Genomic DNA, 26,242 nt, shown 5'->3' with positions numbered 1-26,242 from the left:
AGGAGAAAATAATCAATTATTCTTTTTAGTACTTGAATGAGGTTTGTCTGCTTTCTCTTGATTTGAAAAAATATATTTTTCATTCATCAGGTTCTCTGAACCTGCTATAAATTTAATAAAAAGCTATTTCAAAGATCCTTCACAGTTTGTAGAAACTTCAAAGAGAAAATCAAGCAATGAACTTTTTAAATTTGGTGTGCCTCAGGGATCTATACTTGTGCCCTTATTATTTTGCGTATACACTTGTGATTTAGTTTCTGTTTTGAGACATTGTAATTCACATATGTATGCGGATGACACACAACTATATCCATCATTTGACCCTAATGACGTTGCTACTGCTAATCGAAAATTGAATGAAGATCTAGCTCGTTTCATTACAGCATCTGAAGCTCATAACCTCAAAATCAATTCAAACAAAACTAATCTGCTTGTTTTTGGTACTATTCGTAGCTTGGTGGAATGATATATTAATATTGTTATTGGTAATACAGTAATATGCCCCACGAACGTGGCAAAAAAATTAGGTATCGAAATGGACGTGGATTTAAGGTTTACAAAACATGTCAGAAAATGTGTTCAAAGAAGTTACATGAGTTTGAAAATGCTTTATCCTCACCGTCATTTATTAATAATATTAATAAGTTTGAAAATGAAATTAACAAATGCGCTTGAGTTGAGTAATTTTGTATATTGTAATGTTATGTATGGTTCATGCCTGGATAAAAAAAACATTTTTAGAATTGAAAGAGTTCAAATATATATATATATATATATATATATATATATATATATATATATATATATATATATATATATATATATATATAGATATATATATATATATATATATAAAGTTATAAAGTTAGTAAAGTTTCTTTATTTAAGTGCTGTTACAAAAAATATCTCATCGCTGTTCAATCAGAAAGTCATTGATTTCATAGATTTTATACTTCTGAAAAATTTTCATATAACATTTAGGTAACATGTTTTCTCTTCCTCTTCCCTCTTTCTTCTTCCTCTTTTTTTTTCTTTTGTTTTTTATTTGTTTTTTTCTTTTCTTCACGGCTAGAACTAACATGAACAGTACCCTTCTGGTACATGTTGTTTCTAGCCTCATTTGTAGTTTTTTTTAATATTTTTATAGATTGAATATTTATTGTATTTAGGTATATGAAATAAGGAACTACTAATAAATATTATTATTATCGTCAACGTGATTTCCATTTCCATGAAATTGAGTTTTTCAATTGCAATTACAGTATGTACAATACGTCTTCTTCTCAATTTCACATGCCAAATATTAGGAGAAAATGATCAATTATTCTTGTCTGCTTTCTCCTCATTCAGATAAAAAATGTAGAAATGAAAAGACGTAAACTGACCGTTGTGGTCTTTCTTTGGTAAAATTAAATCTTTATTAGAAAAATATACATACATAATCAAATAAAAACACACACAATTTCGAACGATCTTCAATTACAGTTTTTTTATCTTCCATTCGTATATTTACAGAAGGTATACAAGTCTCAGGTCATCTCTACACATTTTTTTTCCTATTATCACAGACATACAGGTTGCCATGAAATCGCTTTTCTATGAGTAAACGACAAAAGATTCCTAAATATGTCAAGTTTGCATACAATACATTTCAGGTAAAATGAATGAGTGACACTTTATTTGAGAGGTCTTCCAAGCTAGGTCAACCATGAACACACTGTTTGGAATATTCAAACTGAGCACTAATGAATGATATTAGCGAAAAAAACAAAATCTCCAATTGCAACATTAGAAACTCACTTAATTTAAATTATATACAAGAGGTGAAATTAATAAATTGATAGATGTAGCCGTTACTACGTAGTAGGAGATTATCATGAAGAAATGAGAAATAGAACTTCCTGTTTTCATACCACTTGTATTTTTAACTATCGTTACTGCAGTTTCCTCGTATGAGGACATTTTCATACTAATACAATAAAGTGTGTTGTATTATGAGGACATTTTCAAACTAATACATTAGAAATTCAATATATTAGTTTGAAAAAGTCCTAATACAAACATTGAAAATGTCCTAATACAAACTAATACAATAAAAGTTTATTGTATCAGTTTGAAAATATCCTCATAGGACGAAACTGCAGTAGGTTAGGTGAGGTGCAAAGTGAGTGGGTCTATTCGACCCTCTACCGCAACCCGCAAGGGTTTATTGTGGCTCACACCTATTCACACTCGATCAAATAAACCCAGCCTCTTAACGAAGCCGATTAGTTTGTATGGTGAGTGCTTTTTCCATGTCAGATTGTAAGAGTACGGCTCTGCCGAAATCTAAAAACCTGATTCGGTCCCCAGCGGAGCAGGCACAAAGTATGCTGTTCCATCATTTTCCAGACAGAGGCGACACACACTATCTTTCGACATATTCAAATGACAGTGACCTGTAAGAAGGCCTGTTAGACATCGTAGTTCATCCTTACTGTAGTCCAACAACTGTTTGGTATCAAGCTTCAAAGGGTGAATAAACGCCTTGGAGGGAGCCAATCCTGGAAGATTCTGCCAGAAGTCCATAAATCTTCTTGCCATCCAGATTTTCAATATTTGTTTGGTAAAGCCTAAAGCGATACCAATAACAGGTTCCAGTCCAATAAAGCTGCTTGCAGCACCCTCCTTTGCAAAAAAACTGCAGTAACGATAGTCACAAATACAAGTGGTATTAAAACATTGGAAGTTTCATTTCTTATTCTTCATGGAGCGGCCAAAATTGCAAATTTTGGCCAATCCATTCTGAAAAGTGACTTCTCGTCACGTCACGTCACGTCACGTCAAAGGGTTGAATATGCATGACTTAAAACAGACAGATGCAAAATGTGTACCTTTTCTATCAATATCAACATGTCTGGGATGTCCAGGGATGACATTCTTCATATTGAGAACCCAATTTTCCCTGAAGTGCTCTTGAACTACTTTCAGTTCATAGTTAACAAAATTTAAACTAACCCCACAGTCACTGTTGAACTTTCAGTTATTCAGTTCAGTCTTGAATTCTATTGAATTTAAATCGCATATTCTGTGATGGCTTGATAATCATCTGCAAAATATCATGCACCTCCTCTCTATTGCACATTTCAACCTGAAACCTATCCACAATTTTTGCAAGGGTTCCATGAAGCTGGTGCTCTGCAATTTTCCTACCGATGCACGATCTTGACCCAATTCCAAAAGGTAGGCTTGCTTGCTGGAGTGCCATATTCATCTCATGATTATTTCTAAGCCACCGATTAGGTTGAAATAGTTCCGGTTCAATGAAATATTTTTCATTTCTTCCACTGGTGTAGATCGACATCACTACTAAGGTGTTGGCCGGTATACGGTAGTTACACAACGTGACACTTTCGGGAAGAAACCTTGTAATGAATGGAGCAACAGGATAAAGCCTCAGGGTTTCTTTCACTACGTTTTTCAAGAATGGGGGTTTCTTGTTCTGGAGTAATTGGTTACGAAGTTCCTTCTGCACATTCGGATTCTTAGATAGAACGTACAGAATCCAAATCATGGTATACGCCGTAGTATCTCCAGCTCCCAATATCAGATCTACAATAATCCGATTCAAGTCATCACTCTTGATATTTTCGCTGAGCATTTTAGCCATCAAGCCATCTGCGTCTTTGTAGTTAGCGGTAATGTGATTCACTATACTATAGGCAGAATCCAAGCCCTCCTTTACCGAATTTTCAAATCGTTTCCAGTAGCCCAGCTGATATTTCTGAGCGAGTTTCGCAGATATCAGCTGGAGCTTACTCGTAGTTTCGAATATCTTAGAAACCTTCCCAGCTAACTCGTATACCAGGACGTCCAATTCCTCTTGGTGCGAAGCGTAAGTCCTCTTGCCTACTAATACCGATACTATCACGTCCATGGACCATTTGTACATTTCTTGTTCCAAGTTAGGTACCTCGATGTTCTTGAACCCTTCGAGTTTCTTGACAAGTACTTCACCAGCCGCATCGCAAGATTCTTCTAGCCAAGAGAGGCTACCCTTCAGCAACAAGCTGTTCATGATTCTTCTGAACTTTAGCCATTCTTCGCCGTCCATGAAGAAGAGGCCTCTGGTGTAGCCGTGTTTCTCGTTGTATAGAAGCCAAGATTCCGGTTTTATGTGAACCGGATATTTTCCTAGAAAAAAGTTTTGTTAATGACTTTGTTTCAATATATATATATATATATATATATATATATATATATATATAGGTGATTATCACAGATCCAAACAAACATGTCTATCACTCTCATCTCTCATTATACCAAAAGATGGTATTTGATACTCTAGGTCATAAAATTATTCTAAAAATAATGTAACGTAATCAAAGTGAAAATATTATACAAGGAATGAAAATCATTATTGCAAAAGATCTTATTCAGCAAAAAAGGTTTTAGCTCTCAGAGCGGTGCCTGTGCGAAAGTTGCGATTCACATTGGATTTGAATCGCTGGAGATTGAATCCATTTGGAAAACGTTCTCAGGAAGTTGAACCTCAAAACGATGAACAGCCACAGTCCATCGCATATTTCTGATATGTACCGCTCTGGGTGGAATCAAATGTTCCAAGTCCCTTTAACACCTCCTGTGAAAGTATGTATAGAAGAGAGACAAATATCCAACCTTTCTTTGATGTTCCAGGCTATCAAAGTTACATGTGATGTTCGCGTCTCCAATCTGGTGGATGGCTCTTTTCTGGATCGAATCCAGCAACTTCAGGGGATGTTTGGGGGCAGAACTCCATACGTGAGAACAATACTCCAAAAAAGGTCTGACCTGAGCTTCATAAAGCATCAAAAGTTGCTGAGGTGTGTACAGTTTTCTGGTTCGAAATAGAGCTTTTGAAAAGCAACCTTTGCAATTCCAACGACATGATTGTGCCAAGACATATTCGTGTCCATTTCAACCCCCAACAACTTATCGAAGCAGAAAGCAGACATTATTGTATCTGGTTCGAAGACATTTATCTTTTTGGAGAAAACCGATGCCTGGGTTTTTGTGGCATCGAATTGAACCTGGATACTTTCACCCCAATTCGAAATCACTTCTAGATCCTCATTAAGATATGCAACCTCCTAGCCGATGTTCTGGAATCCAAATGGAATGACGTTTGTATTCCAAAGAAGTAACATTTCTCTTACATGAAACACTGTCATCCCCAATGGTTGACATCTGATATTTCGTAATAAGACGCTTGTCTCAAATATCCGCCACGGCTTCTTTGGATGGAGCGCATCCAAAACGTCCAATTTTTCATGGCTCTGGCGCAATAAATCAGGCTAAATTTGAACGATGGCATGGGTTATGTAGGCTTTGAGGACCGCTGTGGTTTGTGGCTCATTCGATACACCTGCGACTTAAGAAAACCCCACAAGAGAAAGTCACAGACCACTTCACATCACCTCCACGTGAGATGGCCATGCCCTCAAATTTCTCGTGCAGAATATCCAAAGTGGCATGAGCTGTGTTACACGTAGCGCCGTCCTGTTGAAAACATATGTCGTTGGTGCCCAGATCATCCAATTTTGGCCGAAAGAAATAGGTAGTCATCGACCCACAGTGCTCGCCGTTGACAGTGATGACTTGGCCGACGTCGTTTGAAAAGAAATATGGTCCGATAACTCGACCAGCCCAAAATCCACACCCAAACGGTGACTTTTTCGGGATGCATTGAATACTCTTTGATCTCCCGTGGGTTGGGCTACCTATCGGGCGCGTCCCCAGGTGGCGGATAGGGGAACGGCCAGGGGACTGGAGGCCCTGTCCGGGAAGCCAATGTGGTCTTACGGGGTCGCCGGACTCCTGGTTCGTGGCAGAAATAAGTAGGGTGAGGTGAACTAAAACTTCCCAAAAGCTTTTGCAAAACATTCCACCGTGGACAGCCTACCCAAGCTAAGCTGTAAGGAATCGTGCCAACAACTGAATGGCCGCAGAGTGATATGCGTCACGAACGATCCCCTTGGGGAACTGGGAGAAACCTCATTGTGATCAGCCTACCTCTGGTAATGCGGGGCTCTGCGAGAGGTGACCAACTCTTCCCTTGCTACTCGTGGGAACACACATGAATGAAACAACAAAACAAGAACGACAAAAACAAAAACCAATCCCGAGGCTGAACAGAAGTGCTCACCTCAATCTAAGGCGGAGGCTGTGGATGAACAGAAATGTCCAACCCTATCTACCGCTTGGTATGAGGCTGGACATAGCAGATCACCTCCAACAACAAGGTCACTTCCTGCGGCGGGCGCCAAGAGCTCCGCCTTGAATAAAGGCAAGGAACCGGCTGCCCCTGCAGGAAAGCTTCCTCACTTGTGCACCTCCACGGAGGGAACCTCCAAGAAGGTTAAATAAGCCGCGCAACGATAGTAATATCGCTGCGCCTTCCAAAACCTTCGCGGGGGCCACCGTGAGACACCTCAAGGCTCAAGGTTGTCAAAGAGAGTGTGCGTTCCTGGGAAGGACAGGATGGACGATGACCTAGGAGGACAACTTCTCGGGAGGATGTACAATGGGTCACATGTGGCCTAAGTGCTGTGACTCTACACATTATATTTGTTCACGTACCCATTCATCCAGAAATGGACCTCGTCGCTGATGATGATTAGGGCCACTTGCAACTGCTCTAGAACCCAATCAGCGAACACATGTCGTTTTCTATGGTAGTTTACCTTCAGTTCCTGGATCAACTGAATTTTGTACGGGTGTAGGCCCAAGTCACAACGCAGAATTCGCCAAGTTGTAGTCTGCGAAAGGCCGAGTGAGTGACTGAAATCGACTGCCTCGGATTATCCTGCATACTCTCACAGACAGCGGCGATAATTTTCGACAGATCTTGCGTTTCGTCGACATACGGGTGTTGTCCGATCGTTTAATGAACCAGTAGACTCAAATTTATTCACCACATTGCGAATAGTCCTCTCGGTATGACGATTATGTGAAACGTGAAATGGGCGAAGCACGCGGTACGTTGCCCGAACTAAACTCCCAATTTTATTATTTGCACGTGTTGTTGAATGCTATATCCGTCCACGGTGATTTTGGCAAATAGAATGAATACATGACAACTAATTTGGCAGATGTAGCTTCAACAAGATGACCGTTATCAATTGTCAGCGTTCAGAAGTCCCTGTTGGAAGACCCTATACTCATTAGTATATTGTGTAGCAATCCTGTAAATGATATCTGACTCAATTCCATGATGTTTGGAATACAGACTGAATAGAGAAAAAAGTGTGTTTCGTACAATAGTACAATAATACATACAGTGCCTTCATTTCAAAACTTCCCACCCTTAGTACTTCGTTTAGTAGGGAGAATTTGCCATAGGCAAAAAAACACGTCAATTTAGATATCGAGGGGGAAGTTTAAAACCAGTGCCAGTGGTATTTTAGGTTTAACCTCCTTACCCCTAGCTACCCCCACTTAATAATTTTAAATGACACCCCCTATCTTGTAACACATCATTTTAAAGATCTCAAAAATCCTCACTCAACCCTGTTTAGAAAACTGAAATTGATCCGTTCTCGTAAAATAAGGCAAAAAGAAGAAAATCAATTACATTAAAAAATAAAATAATAGCTATTGCAATTAAATAAATGTACCTTATTTTATTAGGTGTTCAAAATGTTCACCATTGGTAGCTAAGCAAAGGTACAATCTATTCTCGAATTCCTGTCGTTATTAATTTGTCTGCATGTGTCAGTAATCCTGTGTCTTAGATCCTGAATGTCCTGCGGGGGAGTTTTGGAGAGAAAGAAATCCAATGGCGTTAAAACCGGAGATCTCGCGGGCCATTCCAGAGCGCCCCTTGTGCCAATCCATTTGTCAGGATACCGTTGATCGAGCCACTGTCAGACATGCAATGCGTAGTGTGGCGGTGCGCCATCCTGTTGAAAATGTAAATTTTGTTCATCCAAGATCGGGTTGTCTTCTTCATCAACTTGGAGTTCTAAGAACTGTGTTATGAGTGGATCGATTACATTTTCCAATGAGTTTAAATACAATTTACCACTTAAATTTTCTTCAATAAAAATAGGGCCAATTATTTCGTTTCCCAGAATTCCAGCCCAGACGTTTATTTTTTGTGGATATTGCGTATGATCCTCTCGAAACAAGTGTGGATTTTCATTATCCCAGTATCTACAGTTATGTTCATTTACAAAGCCATTAGAAAAAAAAATTTGATTCATCACTGAAACAAATATTTTTTATTAAATTCGGATCATTTTGAATTCTCGCAGTCATTATTTCACAAAATTCAATCCTCCTATCATAGTCATCCTCACTGAGTTGCTAAAGAATACTCATTTTGTAAGGAAAGAACTTGTTTAGTTTTAAAACTTTGTGTATAGAACCAACTGAAATATTTACTAACTTAGCGACTTTCGTAATTGAAGTAAGTAGTAGGCTCAACGGCGAATTGGCCTAAAATCTCAATATGTGCGGTTTCCGTAAAAACTCCCGGCTACATTATTGCTTTGTTGTACACAATACCGGTCTCTTCAAATTTTTGAACAAGGTCTAGAACATATCGGTGACTCACATTTTGGCCTGCATGCCTTTCATTACACCATTACGATTTGTATTACTGTCAGTGCAACTGACACCGCTTGACAAAGAGTTTAAAATCGGGAATAACTAATTCTGATAAATGTTTTCACCATTTAATTGTAACTGACGCCAAGAAGCAACTGTGTGCACTTATCTCACTTTCAGCAAAAGCAAAAAACTCTGTGTGAAAAAGAGACATAAACATACCGTTATTTTTGCAATTTGTTATAATTCATTTTCTTTTTGCCCTATTTTACGAGAACGGATCAACAAATTTCAGTTTTCTAAACGGGGTTGAGTGGGGATTTTTAAGATCTTTAAAATGATGTGTTACAAGATAGGGGGTGCCATTTGAAATTATTAAGTGGGGGTAGCTAGGGGTAAGGAGGTTAAACCTAAAATACCACTAGCACTGTTTTTGAACTTCCCCCTCGATATCTAAATTGACGTTGTTTTTGCCTACGGCAAATTCTCCCTGCTAAACGAAGTACTAGGGGTGAGAAGATTTGAAATGAAGGCACTGTATAAAAGTAATTGTTTCGAAAGTATTTTTATTCGTGTAATTTAATATTTATATGAAATTAGTTGTTTTGAAAGGGCTTATTCTTCCAGTTTGTGTCTGAAAGTTACTTCTCTGTATGATCCACACATCTTCGGATAGAGTTAATTTTTCGAAATTGACTGTTTCCTTCTTTTGGAAAAATTCCACATTTTTTGTATAAAGATGGAAAAGTAGAAGGCCAAGACCTTTCTTTTCCAAAAATTGATATCTTGTGTCAATTTAAATATAAGTTAAAAATACTATTTATTTTATTTCAACAATTGCCCTAGTCTACAGAATGAACGTCCGACACTGGCAAGCCTTTACCATAGACACAAAGTGATACTACAAGCCAGAAGAAGGTGCTTTGTAATGGTTTCCGCATAACCTTGAACTCTTTAAAATTCTATTCACCTTGTGTGTTACGTCTCTGATTAAATGCGGTCCTAGATTACTCATAAACTCGTACACTCAATTTGTGAGGAACAAATGAAAATGAATGAAAGTGAAATTCACAAAAAATCAGCCGGTACATTTCTATTTTTAGACCAAAATCAACAATTTCGTGACAAGTGCTGTATACAGTCTGAGGATAAATAGATCAAATGCATTACTTCGGAAACAATGTCATTTTGACAGAAATCTCAAAGTAGGTCGATACATATGTTTGAATGCTGATTTTTTTACGTTCAGTGTTTGCCAATAGTAGCGAAACAGTGATATTTATCCGTTGTGTACGGTTTTTTTCCAAATTTGGAATGTATGAGTGTACAGTAATGAGAAAAATATAACACACCTTGCATTTCTTCATGTTCTATCAGTTCTTCGACAATTAATATTTAACTTTCTTCGGAGATGGCAACGTACTCAAAACCCAGAATTTTTTTTTGAATTTTTCAGTTGAAAATGTAATTTGTTTGTGAACATTTGTCTTGAACAAATGGCTGAAAAGTATTTTGATTGACTTCCGGGTTTTGCCGTGGTTTTCTTTGGCTATAACCTCCAAACGTTTCACTTGCAACTGCGGCAGTCATCTTCTGTGGCGTGACCAAAGGACTCTTCTGGACGTGTCAATTGATCTAATTTATACAATTTTTTTATATTCCTAAATAAATTCCAATGTAAAAATAAAATTTCTACAAATATTTGTCGGCACTGGTAACAGGTGAACTATTAATCAGACGGACTCAGCGTTTATCAATAACCAAATTTATTAACAACAAAACACAACGACAAACAAAACACGAAAAATAAAATTACAGGGTAACCTCGAGGAACTAACGCCAAGTTTTTTCTAGAGGAGACTCTAGAGCGGGTTCAGTTCTCTGCGGAAACCCAGAATAAGAAATAGTTTCCGACCGAAATCCCAGAACAGAATGAATGCCTCGGCTAAAAAATGTGTTCGAAGTAACTCTCGAAAAATCATCACTGACAATGGCCGGGGTCATAAATATAGTCGAGAAGGGTCAACCACTTGGTCCCGAATTCCTTGTCTTAATTCATAAGACTGTTAACAATGAGTAGCTACTCGAAACATCCCAAGTGGTGTCGTTCTAAAGATTCATGAGAAAATACGAAAATGATAAGTAAAAATCAAAATATTTAACATAAAAACCCAAGCAGATGGATATTTTGGACGACTGCTCGATAATGGAGTTATGAAAAGTTGATTTCCTAACAAAAATTAAAAATACTAAATAAAAATCAATAAAGAAATAAAATGTTTCTAAACTAGTTAGTTGTAGGAAAAACCCTACATATTTTTCATGTGTTTTCATTTTATAATATTTTGTTACCTGAAAAAAGTCTGAACAATATTCATCAATGATATCAAGAGTAAGATTATAAGTATACGTGATATGGATTCATGAATATAAAAACTTTTGGCAACTTCCACTTCTGAAAAAGAAACATCATATAAGCACTGACATTTTCTACAAATACGTTCATTATCATTATTGAATTACTAAAGTTGGTTTGCTTTTTAAATTGAATATTTACGAGTGAGGTGTCTACTTGGAACTTTTGAATCCCTCCCAATTTCGAAAAGAAAATACTTCACCCAGCCGTCATTTTGAATGAAATTATATGAGTTTTCTTTTTGGGAACGAATGAATTATGCATACATAGTCCACTCAGAAAAAGGTTATGCGGAGATTTTTTAATCGAATTTTTTGCTTGTGTTCCTATTTTTGTATATTATTAAGGAAAGTAGATTTTCCGATTGATAAAAAACCAAATTCAATTTCCTACAAAATATATTTTGTTATTTTTTTCACAAAAAATGCTTCAGTTCAAATTGAAGTATGAAATAATTCAATATTACAAATCAATTTCTTACTCATTTGATTCAATCAATATAGCTCAGAATTTTCTGATTGACTCAGCTCTTACTTGATAAAGATCCATGGTTATTTCACAAACTCTACCGGAAACAATTTTTTCTTCATAAACTTCATTTACAAAAATAAATTTTGTTTTTTGTTAATAAAGTTTGTGAAGATAAAATTGTTTCGGGTGTAGTTTGTGAAAATAGCTTAAAAGAAACGTATTACAACTTAAATCAGAAAGCTATGTTGAAACTACTGGAAATAAGTATTAATTAACACTTTCCTAAACATAGAATTAATATCATTCTCTGAGAAACGAAAAAATTGCAAAAAAATATTGCAGCTTCACGAGAGATGTTCAGCCGACTCAAATGGGATTGAAAAATTAGAAAATAATAAAAAAAACTCGTTTTGAATTAGCATAAAAAGAATTGAACGAAAGATAGACAAAATCAATAACTGAGTTCAACACTCAATGACAATGTGAAGTACAAAACACAAAAAAGAAGATGAAAATCCAACAGTCCATCGCATGAAAAGATTAGATTTTTCAAATATTTGTTTAGTCATTTTCAGTGGAATATTTCAAGAAATTGGTTTCAAAACCATTTTTGCGACATAATAATAACCTTGGCCCTATATCTTTAAACAATAACTAACCTTCTTTTGAGAAAACATGCCTCATCCCTTCCGGATCTGCCAGAAAAACACAAGAAACGGGTCCGACATTATCCTTAAAAATCAACCCGAGTTCTTTGTGCCTCCTATCGACGTACTTGTGGAGATTTTTCGCACCCCCTGCAGCCAGCAAAGAAAGGGTTGTTCCGATTAAGGGCAGCCGTTTCGGAGACGGAATATCTTCGAATTCCAACGCACCACTAGAACTAGCACATCTGACTCGAAACTTACAGAAGAATGGTCTAACCTGTCGGCTTAACATCTTTTTCAGTTATGTGGAATATTCTTCGGTCACAGGCGATCGATCACTTTCTAACGGGATGCATTCGTTAAAGTAGGTACTGAAAGGGCTAACAGGGTGCTAGCGAACTAGACAGGGGACTAGGAGATGTTTGAAATATTACTGTTGGGTACTGTTTCCGAGGTCATGCAACCTCATCGTGCTCGGGTATTATGAACTTATACTATTTGTAGTGTTTAATTAGTCCCGACTTTTGTTTGTTCATGCGCGCTGTTCAAATTATAAAAAGTCGACGCACAGATACCAACGGAATGAACAACACGCGTCGAGATTTAGTTACGGATACTGCGTTATCGTAATTATTTGATATTAACTCAGTGGCGTACCATTTCATTCACATTCGACTGTAAACCAGTAGTATGGTTCGATTCAAAAATTTATTTTTACATGATTGTACATGATACCTCAATGCATGAAAACGATGAAAGATTGAAGGCAAGGACGCCAAAAACGATAATCTGCATCAAACTGATAAAATGATGAAAAAATTGAATGTAAGACCACCAAAACGGAGTTTTCCAGCAGATATTTCCTTCAAACCCATTAAATATCGCTTTATTGGACTAATAAGTAAGCTTTTGTTGAATATGGGAATCTGTTTTTTCACAACCATAAGCAGTAGGTCCAACTCAATGGCCTGTCAAATATGTAGCCATATCTGGTGTACCACAAGGATCAAACCCAAGACCCCTACTCTTCAATATGTTCATTAATGATATCGGAGCTGAGATTGATGTTAATTTCATTTTATACGCAGATGACTTAAAACTCTATCTTAATATAACATGTTCTAATGATTGCGAACGTCTTGCCCTGAATTTGAATCGTGTTGCTACATGATGTCGGAAGAATATAATCTATATTTGACATTACACAACTACGTCATAAACAATCAAGTTCTGGAGCGTCCTGACACACTCACTGATCTAGGTGATACTTTTGATTCATTCCCCTCTTTCAATAAACATATTGACACTACTCTGAGAGCTGCTTATCGCATGTATGGATTCTAAGTTAGAAATACAAAAAACTTCGAAAAAGCTGCAACTTAGAAATTACTTTATTTCACTTTTGTTCAATCTAGGCTGAAATATGCATCTGTTGTGTGGAGTCCCTACATACAAATCAATCATACAAATCAACTAGAAGCCCTACAGAGGCGCTTTTAAACTTGAAGGCACGTATCCTACTATTATGAATTGCTTGAAACTCACAATTTTTATGGTCTCGAGGTAAGGTGTAAATATTATTCATTTGTTTTTTTATTCAAGGTCATAAATAATATCATTACCTGCTCTCAATTGTTACATTTGTTGAATTTTTGGGTTCCTAGTAGGTCATCTAGGAATAGTGTCATATTTTATCTCAACACTCCGCGTACAAATATAATGAAAAAATCTCCAATTTATACAATGTGCGATACCTCTAATTCTGTTAGTCATGTCCTAGATATAATCATCTGCCAGATTATACAAATCAAAAGGCATTTCTTAGCTGACTGACAGTTCCGTTTTCATTTTTTTTATATAGATTCACAAATTATTCACATTTTTAAATGCCACTGTTTCTCATTATTCTGTAATTGGGTTCATCCTGTAGAATAGTGTATGAAATAAATAAATAAAAATGTTTCTTCCCAACATTGATAAAACTAACAGCTATTATATTAAACTGATAGGTGTCATAGCTATGAAATCAACATTTAGTCGTCAATATTCTTGACGTAATCAAATATGTTTGTATCCTAATATAAAAACTATCCATGAATGCTTCTACAACAATTCACAGGTTCGATTTGATATTATGATCAGAGCAGTAACTGGACCATAACTCTACTAAGACAACTCAAATGAATATATAAATTAAATAAAACTCACCAATACCATGAACAGATAGTTTAGGTGTTGTTACAGTTTCTGGTCTTCCACAAGCTGCATTTTTATTAAAACCCACAGTTTCAGATGATCTTGTATGTAGCGTTCTAAATATTTTAGCAAATCTTTCTTCTCAGCTGTGATATTGGAAGCGGCTAACTGAGTTTGCAAGTTGTATCCTGCAATTGGTTTCGATTTACAACACTATTCGGGTGGAGTAAGCGATTATGATATTTTTCGCATTTCTGCAGACCACAACGTCTTCGATTTTTACATTTGAAAGTACGATGAGACGAATTGAGGCAAGAAAAGCAAACTTTTTGTTCTTTCACCCATTCCCATCTCTTATCAGTGTCGAGACGCAGGAAATGGTCGCATTTGTATATGGAATGAGTAGATTTAGAGCAAAATCGGCAGTACTTTTCCATTGATGAGTTTTCTGTTCCAATGAAAACGTTCGTTTCATTTTTCTTGTCCATATACGGGACTGTTGATGCAGAATGTGAAATAGAAGGTTTACATAACAAACAAGCTGCTGAAGATTCTTCTTGTAACCACTCTGAAAACTCTTTCAACGATGGTGTAGGTATGTCTTTGTATTTCTTGACAATAATTCTTGCCCACTGGCAATTTTTGAACGAGCTGACTAAGAAGTTGGCTATTGTTGATATATGTTTCCATTTTCAATGATTTTGCAGTGACAGTAAGATTAAGAACCGAATTGGCAAATTTTATAAAGGATATTGGAGAACGAGTATTCACGGGTGGTAATAATTTCACTTTATTCATCATGGATTCCGTTATAAATTCAGGTCGTCCAAATCTAGCCTCTAACGTCTTAAGTATGTCATTGAGATTATCTGGAGATACAAATAGTGGCTTCACTGCATCTAAAGCTTCATTTTTCAGGGCTTTTTGTAAACGTAGCAAATTTTCTTCATCAGAATAAGCACATGTTTCAGTGGATCGTTGATATAGAGAAATAAACATCGGCCAATCCTCAACATTTCCGTAGAAATAAGAAAGTTCTTTCCCCACAACATTCCTGCAGGATACCTTAGAAGATTCGTTGTGGATTTGATTTTGTTTGGTTGCTGATTTGAAAACATCTGTCATTGCTGAAGTGAATTCTTTCATAAACTGATGTGTTGTGATAGGTTCATTCATTAATTTTTAGGTTTCTGGGTTTGACTGCTTTGAATACGGAAAACTATTTTCCAATAACCAGTCAACAACTTTGACATGAGTATTTTCTATTGAAATATCTATTAAAATCTCGAAGAGAATTCATTTTGCTACTTCTTTCAATGCTTTTTTTATGTATGCTACTTTCCACACTTTCACTTTGCTCACTACTACTTTCAATGCTTTTTGAAGATTTTTCTGCTTCTATAGACGTTTGAATCTCCAAAATAGCTAGCTCTCTTTCAGTTTCACGTTCTGAATGTTCTAATTTTTGTTGTTCGAATTTCAATTGCCTATCTTCTAATTCTTTCTGTAGCTGATTTTCAGCCTGCAACTTCTTTAACTTCAATATTTTCAATTTACTTGCAGTTGATCTACTTGACTTGATAGATTTTGATGACTCAACTGATTTATTTGGCGTATATTTCGACGGCGGGATTCCATCAGTGGCTCTGCTAGTTCTTCGAACAGCACCTTCCTCTCGTGACATCATTCAATTGGGGTTTTACAAAGTTGACAGCAATCAATAATTTCCTTTTTAGAATGCGTCTTCAACTCAAAAAGGTACTGAACAAAACTCGAAGGACCAAAATGTTTGAGCAAACTACTTAATTTCGGCAAAATAAGATTCTATTTGACTTTTTTGCTTTTTAATCAAAAACAAAACTGACAACAACAATGGTAACTATATAAAACAATAAATAATCTCAACTTCAATACTAGATGTGAAATTAATTCACAACACTAAATATTTTAGCAAATGGAATTAATCTGTTGAGATATCTGTCCTGCTAATCCATAAATGAAGTGCATGTCAGCCATTTCACCGTTAGTAAAATTATTCATGATGGAATCACTGCTAATTGACAACTCTGACTTTCACTGATATGACAACACTATCACTGTCAGCTGGTCTCCAAAGCAGGTGACATTATATGCAAGGTGCTTTCAATTTTTTTTCTCGAAAACGAGGCTAAATATGAAGAAAACACAAGCGACGAGAAAGTTGTATATTCAGTTGATTAATGTAAAAAAATAAAAACTACAACAAGTTAGTGGCGTACTTTTTTCCCAATATTGTTGGCTATGGTGGCTACTGAGACTCCACTGGATCTAATAATTTCAATCTAGTTAGGACCAAATTAGCGCCTTATTACTTCAAATAACTGTAGCCAATTTCAATCAGATCGGTGTTATGATGTTTTATATACATACCGTTTGTTTTAACTTCAACACCCTGTATCTAAGAAACGGAGCCACTCCGGATATATGTTTATAGGAACTTTTTTACTTAAAACGACCTAACACATCACCATCTTAAGTTTCGTACCGTAGTTAGGGAACACCTTGTATATAATATTCAGATATCTCAAATCGAAACTCATTGACATTTTTAAGTCGAATAAAAACATTATTCTGAATATCAACAATTTTATTGAAATCGAAAAAATCGAAAAAAATAATCGGCGTACTGTAAATGCATCTTGCATCGAGTGACTCAGGTGCCGGCTCTGTGGATCATGTCAAGGCACGATAGATTTTTACAATCAACTCCTATTGTTGCCTTTGATAATTATACTTTCAAACAAACGTTCCTATTGAAATTTCTCATTACGTTTTCGAGGTGAGCATTTTTTTTTCTATCTAGACGCTGAATAGCTCTAACATAACGATTAATTCCTATATTGAAATCTAACCCCAATTTCAACAACAACATTTAATTACTTTCATCTCCACTGCATGTGTTACCTTTGATTTTAAATCCATATACCAGTTTAATTTAATCAAAATATTTAATCAACAAATATCCATTTCCCATTGAAAGGCTACTAACCCTACTAATTCATCTTCAGAATTGCATGTTTTGCAGATGCCTTAGTCGCTGTAGTATCCTTAAATGTCCGAAACTTTGAAATTTGCACATTTGAATGTAATATACTATTAGTACTTGTCGAAGGACGCTACATTTTAAACAGATAACAAAAATTTCAAGTAAGTATAAGTGCACTAATATCGAATTTCCACACTCAAATCGCGATCAGTTCCTGAACTGAACACGACGGCGATAACCATCGCCGCATTCCCCGATTTCTACTCATTACCGTAATATGACTTCAAATTTAATTTTTTCTACACCCGTACTCTAACAATACACTTATATGACCATAATCCGTTTCATAATGATATCCATTATGATACAGATTTTTCATAACGATACAGATTATCAACCAATAGAAACCCATAATTTTTCAATCAATCCTTTGTTTGTCCTAGATTCTAACCTAAGTAACTAATTGCTTCATTTGTCAAAATCAGTTTTCATATTACCTACCTATATTATCAAAATGTCTGAAAACAGCGATATAGAAGGAATATAATTAGAATCTTTATAGTTTTCATATATCCATGATAATACCATTAAGTTTGTGTTTTTTTTTAAATATGAGTTAATTACTGTAAATGTGTTCAATACAAATATAATATTTATAGTTTTTCATTATTTATCGGGTTTAGAAAAAATTGCGTATGCAACTCTCATGTAATGGTTATTAATACACTCGCATATACCATACAAAACTCGCCCTCGGCTCGTTTCGTATCCCGGTTAATGCTCGTGTCTAAATAACCATCATTATATGATCGTTGCATAATATACTATTATGACTCTTCATCCAATCATAAAACTCGGTTAGTAAAAATTATCCAATACGAACCGCCAATTCTGCAGTCCACGTGAACTATTTCGCAGCTGGTTTAAGTGTGCACAATATCGTTTACTTCAACTATAACAGCTTTTTCAACACACTGTGTCATTTTCTGAGTGAGTTATAACTCTTCTGAGCGAGTTATAACAGTTTATAACTCGCTCATAAGATGACACAGTGTTTCGAAACAGATGTTAGCATTAACTGTTAATGTTGTGTAAATTGTGAAGTATTATTTCCGCCGCATCCATTCAACTAAAGTGAAGCCGAAACTGTAGAACTCAATTGTTATTTTGTGTCTTAGTCTTCTATGATGGCATCAAATTTTTCATTCAAAGACATTTCCTTAAAGATATTGAAATATTCCAAGGTAACTTTACTTTTATTGTCATGTCATTCATTTTTAAAGTATTCGTTATAAGTTATAAACCTTTGAAAAGAATGAAAAACTTTTGGAATAAATTTTAAATGAACATGAAAATCAATGAATAAAACAAAATATAAATCATATTGAAGGTTTCATCTCAATAACACTTCATGTCTGATTGTCCTGTATACAAAAGTGGTGAAAGAGAGAATTACAGACCCATTACAGAGAGAATTAGACTCTATTTCATGTATATTTTCTAAAATTTTTGAGATTCTGTTTAAATCTGTTTAAAATCTGTTTTTCCGTTAATCAGCTGCCGCCCCCATACGAACGACAACTCTCAGGAGTTGAGAAACTTGTGCGAGCTAAGGACTAACGAGGTCTTACCTTTTAACGTGTGATTCCTAACACATTATTTCATATAATCGCATATATGCTTTTGTTCAACGGCAACTATCTCAACACCAACACGAATTTGTTACTAAGCGTTCTACTGTTACAAATCTAGTCATTATTACTCAATTTATATCCGAGGAATTAGATAACAATGGCCAAGTTGATATTATATTGATATTGATATTATATAGATATTATATAGACACGGATTTCTCTAAAGCATTTGATAAAATTGATCATGGTATCTTGCTCAATAAATTGATGAGTTTTGGTTTTTCGAATACTGCCTGTCAGCTGATGCAATCCTATCTAACATGTAGAAAACAATTCGTCTCCTATAACGGTTATAAATCTAGAACATATATAGCTTCTTCTGGTGTGCCTCAGGGCTCCAACCTACGTCCTCTTTTGTTTTTATTGTTTATTAATGACTTATGTGAAAGTTAAGCTTGTGAGCGGTTATGCTTCGCGGATGACTTAAAATTATTTTCTATAATTAAGGAAGTAGGTGATTGTGTAAATCTTCAATCTCAATTAAAGTTTCTTGTGGCTTGGTGTAGCGATGATAAATTGAAACTCAATGTGGAGAAAAGTAGTGAGTTATAGTCGAAAAAAAGAAGTTTATACATTCCCGTATGTAATATTCGATCATAAATTAACATTTAGTAGACATATTTCACAAAAAGTTTCAGAATCTCTCGGAGCTTATGGTTTCATTGTTAGAAATTGCAGAAACTTTCATAATATTAAAGCCATGAAGCTGTTGTATTTCACCTACGTACGTTCGAAGATAGAATATGCAAGTATCGTCTGAAGTCCATTCTATGAGATTCATAACATAGCCATTGAAAGAGTTCAAAGAAAGTTTTGTAAATTTCTAATTTTCAGAATAGATGGTTCTTAAAAAAAACTAATAAATAGAGTTTATTCTATGATTTTCACTATAAGGGTTTTACAAAAACCGCGACACGTGTTTCGCTATACAACAGCTTCTTCAAGCATGAAGAAGCTTGAAGAAGCTATTGTATAGCGAAACACATGTCGCGGTTTTTGTAAAACCCTTATAGTGAAAATCATAGAATAAACTCTATTTATTAGTTTTTTAAATATGGATTTTCATCAAGTATTGGCCAGTTCTACTCAAGATGGTTCTTACCCTGAGAGAGGTATCAGTAATGATGTCATATATGAACGTTTGGAACTTTTTAGTTTAGAGCATCGCAGAAAATGTGCGTCGCTCATATTACTATTCAAGTTACTGAATGAGAGAGTTGACTGTCCTAAAATTCTTGAACAAATTAACTTCAATGTACCACGGCCAGCTTCACGATCTCAATCCATTTTTAGACCTCTCAGAGCAAGAACTAACATTATGCTCAATTCCCCAATATATGTTATGTGCACAAATTTCAATAGCATTTGTGTCCATGGTGATTTATTCTTCACTAACCTGTACTTGAAGTAGGTAATTAGTTAGTTTTTCTTTTTTATTCTTTTTATTTTTCGTTTATGGTTAAGTATTGTGAATAAAATTTTATATTGTCCTGTAAATGGGTAACTGTTGGACAATAAAGCTATTATTATAACACTGAATGTTTTTTTCACCATATCACAGAATAAGTATTTTTATAGTTTCACTAAACTTCAGTTACTTCAGTTGGATATAAAAACTATATCCAGAAGGTGTGTGTTTCAAAACCTAAAAAAGTTAATTGGAAAACTTTCTAAAATTTGTTTTCTTTTCAGGAGAGCTTCTTGCCGATGATAGTGATCAGGTGCGAGTGGTGGCAATAAAAGTTTTAAAAGATACAGCCAACAAAGAAGCCGAGGAAGATTTTCTTCGGGAAGTCGAAATAATGAGCGCTTTCAGGCATCCCAATATTCTTTCTTTGCTCGGAGTAGTCCTCAAAGGTAATTAAGTATAATACACTCTCATGAAAGTACTGTGAAGTTACTGTTTCCGTTTCGTCAGAAACATACTTTCTGAATTCTTTGAAAGTGGTTATTTGTTAACTACCGAATTCTGATCGGATTTCAATTTTCGAAAAGGGAACATTATCAATCATTAGAACTGTAGAACTGTTATAGGCGATGGAATTGTTCGATATTTGATGAAAATCTATAACTTATTTACGAAAAAACAATTGATTGTGAGATGTTTATAGTTTACAAAACCGCAAGTACGTGTTTCGCTATACAATAGCTTTTTGAAGCGTTTTCATGCGCTTGTATAAGGTCTTACAGCAGAGACATCCAAACTTTGACGATTGATAACAGCCATCTGGTTGAAGCTTCATCTGTTAAATTGGTTGTCATTTATTCAGTCTGTTTTGCTAAAGGTGCGTATTCACCAAAAAAGCGAGCACGAGCGAACAAGAGCAAACAAGAGTGAACGAGCCTTCTGCATCAATAACCGTCTGGTGAGTACGGGCTAGCGAGCGAGCGAACGTATGTTTGTTCGCGTTCAGAAAAGATTGAAAAGAAGCCGGTACATCAAAAGTTGCTCGCACAAACTAGATGGATCAACTACGACCACGAACTTGAAGATATTCGCTCTGGTGTGGACGAGACATCAATATGTCGAGCAAACACGAGCGAACATGAGCGAACACGAGCAAACATACAAGAATGCTCGCTCATGCTCGCTCGTGCTCTCTTTTTTTGGTGAATACGCACCTCAAATAGACCATGGACGAATACAGCATTCCACAACACGTGCAAATAATAAAATTGGGTGTTCAGTTCGGGCAACGTACCGCGTGCTTCGCCCATTTTACGTTTCCCATAATCGTCATACCGAGAGGACTATTCACAATGTGGTGAATAAATTTGAGTCCACTGGTTCATTAAACGATCGGACAACACCCGTACGTCGACGAAACGCAAGATCTGCCTAAACATCGCCGCTGCCTGTGACAGTGTGCAGGACAATCCGAGGCAGTTGATATCGCGTCGCTCACAATATGTGTCTTCAGCAAACCACAACTTTGCGAATTTTGCGCAGTGACTTTTTTCAAGGATAAAACACAAGTACTACAGGAAACTTCTTAAGGCGCTCTCAGAGCGGTGTCTGTGCTCGACGGGAAAATCCTTAAAGCACTCTTAGCGCGGTGCCTGTGAGAAAATAGTGATTCACACTGGATTTGAATAGCAGAGGATAAAATCCATTTGTAAAAACGTTCTCAGGAAGTTTATTCCACATAAACGCCGTTCTCCAAATGGAAGAGTTCTTAAACAGTGAAGTTCGTGGTGTACTGAGTTGAACCTCATAATGATGAGCAGCCACAGTCCGTCGCATATTTCTGATATGTACCGCTCTTGGTGGAATCAAATATGCCAAGTCACTTGAACACTTCCCGTGAAAGTATATATAGAAGAGAGACAAATCTCCAACCTATCTTCGATGTTCCAGACTATTGTTGTTGACGTGATAAAACATTTCACACTTTCTTCTTAGATCCGCTTTGCCACATAATTAACTTATGTTTCATGGAAGGTTCAATTCCTGATTTGTTTAAACAATCCACTACTGTACCAATTTTCAAAAGTGGTGACAAAAAACTTGCAACTAACTATAGGCCAATAACTATTATAAATAATTTCGCAAAAATTTTTGAAAAATGTTTAAAAAGTAGACTTATACAGTTTATTGATAAATATAATATTGTATCTTCAGGACAATTCGGGTTTCGCGAGAACTTATCTACTGAAAACGCCGTTAACCTCTTGGTTAGTGATATAATAGAAAGTTGTAACCAGAACAAAAAGAGTATCGCAGTATTTTTAGACCTCGCGAAAGCTTTCGATACTGTCAACCACAACATTTTGTTAGATAGATTAGAAGAAATAGGAGTTCGAGGTATCGCATTAAAGTTATTCTCAAATTATCTTTCAGGTAGAAACCAAATAGTAAAAATTAACGACTCATTTAGTAATCCACTACCCGTTACCATTGGCGTCCCTCAGGGAACAGTGATTGGACCCATACTTTTTTTAATATACATCAATAACATATTTAAAATTGAAAATATTGAAGCACAAATAACTTCTTATGCTGATGACACGGCACTACTTTTTGTTGGTGACACATGGGATGCAGTCTATGAAACAGCAGAAAATAGTTTAAAAATTCTATATTGCTGGCTAAATGCTAGCCGTCTCAGTCTAAATATCAGTAAAACTAAATTTGTGGCATTCACTACAACTTCAAAAGACCAACCAGTCCGTGATAAAATTGTGATTCATAAATTCCAGTGTGATCATTTTCCTGGTTGCTCCTGTCCTACCATACAAAAAACATGCTACATAAAGTATCTTGGTGTAATGCTGGATCAATATTTGCGTTGGGATACACACATTGACTATACCGTTAAAAGACTTAGAAAGCTCATGTATAAATTCTACCAACTGAGGAATGTACTAAATAATAAACTTTTATTAATAATATACGATTCCTTAGCAGAATCAATTATTAGATACTGCATTACAGCATGGGGAGGCTTGAGCAAAACTTATCTACATAACCTACAAGTCATGCAAAATACGTTATTAAAAATATTACTTAAGAAAAACAAGAGGTACTCCACGGAAGCAATTTATAGGGAGACAGGATTATTCGATGTAAGAAAACTATATACCTTCCATTGCTTACTATGGATGATGAAATCTCAGTTACCAGCTTTACCACACTTTCACAATACTCGTGCTACAGCCAAGCGAAACACAGTGTTACCATTATGTAAAAAAAATCATACTCAAAGATTTATGAGTTACTACGGTCACAAACTCTTTAATATGTTGCCTCCACATATAAAAAATATCACTAAGAACTATAAGTTGAAAAAAGAACTAAAGTGCTTTATAGAACAAAATCATGAAAAAATAAAAGACCTATTTCTAAATACATATTGACCTAAACAACGTAGATTTTGTAACAAATCCTCTAGACCTGCAGAGGGTTGCTACTAACTACATCTCGCCATTCTATGTAATACATGTTATAGAAGTTAAATTAGACGTTTGAATACTGTACTATATAAATATTATATATATATATATATATATATATATATATATATATATATATATATATATCGTAATACCGCTGTGAGAATCACATCACAAGCTTGCTTAGGTGACTCACAGTGACCAATATAATATTCACAATATTCAGCCAATATGTTTGTATTATTGAATTGATATTGACCAAATATATCTGTGAGAATTATTTGAATTATATGAATGATTTTTTATTTGTCTCTGTCTAGCCCATATTATATACACACATCGGAAAAGTCTAGGGATATTTTTATAACATACTAATTGATACGTGATATTTAGTATTATCATAAAAATAAATGCATGAGGTCGTTTAATTTCGATTAAATTGGTACATTCGACCACCCTGTAGATTTCTATGGGTTGAACAAAGCCTGCAAAAACGGTAACTAATCTTTTATCACGTTTTTTACAAACTGTAGGTTTTCGGCTAAAATGAATAATCTGAAAGTGTCGAGTTTGTATATTCTATGCAGTTCTTGCTCAACAATTAAACTGGAAATATTGTGCTTTAACATGGAACGCCATCACTTACCATTGGCTGAGATGAATAGAGCTGTAGGGCTTCTTCCAGGTGGCATGCGACAAAATGATGTAGCTCTTCGTTTGGGGGTCTCCCAAAGTGTTATCAGTCGATTGTGGCGGCGTTTCCGTGAAACTGGCAGTCCAGCCGAACAACATCCAGGGCGAGGAAGCGCTCCAACTGCAGTTCAAGACCGATTTTTGGTCTTAACCGCAAGAAGACAACCGACAATCACAGCACCTGAGTTGGTTCACGTGTTGCAGCAGACGCACCAGGTAACTATTGGTCGTGATACTGTCAGAAATCGACTGCATGAAGCAGATCTCCACAACAGAAGGCCACTTAGATGTCCACCTTTGTCGAGAGACACTGGCGGTAGAAGATTAGAGTGGTGTCAAGAACATCAAAACTGGGATGCAAATGATTGGGCCACAGTTTTGTTTACAGACGAATCCAGATTTGGATTTCATCCAGATTCTCGTCGAGTAAGACTGTGGAGACGACCTGGAAATAATGAACGTTTGAGACACGTCCAGGAAGTCCACACATAGAGAGGTGGTACAGTAATGCTATGGGGCAGAATCATGATCGGCGGCAGAACCGATCTCGTTTTTCCAAATCGCTCCCTCACAGCTCGACAATACCTCGACACCATTCTTCTATCTATCGTCCGTCCGTTTGCTGGTGCTGTTGGTGAAAACTTCCATCTAATGCACGATAATGCTCGTCCACATGTCGCACGTCTAGTGACTGACTGGCTCACCAACGAAGGAGTTGATGTATTGCCATGGCCAGCACAATCACCGGACCTGAATCCCATCGAGCATGTGTTGGACATGCTTCAACGAAGAATTACTCCGCATATGGGGAACATTCACACAACGTTTCAATTGAGAGAGCTTTTAATCGCTGAATGGGCAAATGTACCTCAACAAGACATTGACAATCTCATTCTGTCGATGCACGATAGATGTAGGGCCGTAATAAACCAGCGTGGAGACCATACTTTGTACTGATTCCAATTTTTTTTGTATTATGATTTTTTTTCGGGGTGCCAAAGAAGAGCCATATTTTTTTTTACTTTTGCTTATATGCGCACTCAGTATTTTTGACCATTTAATAAATTTTGTCGTAAGTTACATTCGTTTAATAATCACCCGTCAACTTTTTTTCCCTAAAGCGATCTAAAAAAAAATATTTCCATTTTCAAAAATATCCCTAGACTTTTCCGATGTGTGTATTTTGAATACTCAATTGTGAAACACTGTATTTTAGTAGTAAGCACAATGACTTTTCAAAATAGCTCAAGTGTTAATATGAATGTACATCAATCATTTTCACATTTCTAGACGAAAATGTGAATCCCATGATGGTGTTCGAGTTCATGCCTCACGGCGATTTGGCAGAGCTGTTACGTTTCCAAAGAAGAACTTTCAGCTGTGAGAAGGAGGCTCCTCAATTGACGAAGAAGGATCTCCTCTCAATAGCCCTTCAAATCGCGAGGGGAATGAAATACCTAGCTTCGCAGAGATTCGTCCACAGAGATCTGGCTTGCAGAAATTGTCTAGTAGCGGAAGGACCGGTAGTCAAAATAGCCGACTTTGGAATGAGCAGAGATGTCTATACTTGTGACTACTACAAGGTGAGATCGATTATAATCCACAAATTTGTTCAATACCTCAAAAACTTATCAAT

At 36.0% G+C, this 26,242-nt stretch overlaps 2 protein-coding genes across 2 annotated transcripts in view; one reads left to right on the top strand and one right to left on the bottom strand.

The window, feature by feature from the left end:
- The window catches only part of LOC111508710 (tyrosine-protein kinase transmembrane receptor Ror), a 223,149-nt gene that overhangs the window by 185,076 nt on the left and 11,831 nt on the right, over positions 1-26,242 (top strand). The window contains exons 6-7 of the mRNA XM_074170979.1: positions 20,713-20,877; positions 25,897-26,189. Of these exons, the coding sequence (XP_074027080.1) occupies positions 20,713-20,877; positions 25,897-26,189 (458 nt within the window). The remainder of the gene's footprint in view (positions 1-20,712; positions 20,878-25,896; positions 26,190-26,242) is intronic.
- On the bottom strand, positions 1,367-12,685 carry sad (Cytochrome P450 family protein sad). Its single transcript, XM_023164304.2, has 2 exons — positions 12,118-12,685; positions 1,367-4,173 (listed from the first exon to the last, which is right to left on the bottom strand). The coding sequence occupies exons 1-2, from the start codon at positions 12,395-12,397 to the stop codon at positions 3,032-3,034; spliced, it is 1,422 nt and encodes a 473-aa protein (XP_023020072.2). The 5' UTR covers positions 12,398-12,685; the 3' UTR covers positions 1,367-3,031.

The sequence above is a fragment of the Leptinotarsa decemlineata genome, unplaced genomic scaffold, assembly GCF_025532065.1.
Source record: "Leptinotarsa decemlineata unplaced genomic scaffold, Ldec_3_MD MMD2_tig00000008_RagTag_RagTag, whole genome shotgun sequence".
Classification (NCBI taxonomy): Eukaryota; Metazoa; Arthropoda; class Insecta; order Coleoptera; family Chrysomelidae; genus Leptinotarsa; species Leptinotarsa decemlineata.
The sequence above is the reverse complement of the archived record's forward strand: the minus strand, read 5'-3'. Positions and strand labels throughout refer to the sequence as shown.

Excerpts from the sequence above, each read along its gene's own strand:
- sad (XM_023164304.2), bottom strand. The coding sequence starts at position 12,397 with ATGTTAAGCCGACAGGTTAGACCATTCTTCTGTAAGTTTCGAGTCAGA. Across the intron at positions 4,174-12,117 it reads GCATGTTTTCTCAAAAGAAG|GAAAATATCCGGTTCACATA; the intron begins GTTAGTTATTGT and ends ACTTTTTTCTAG.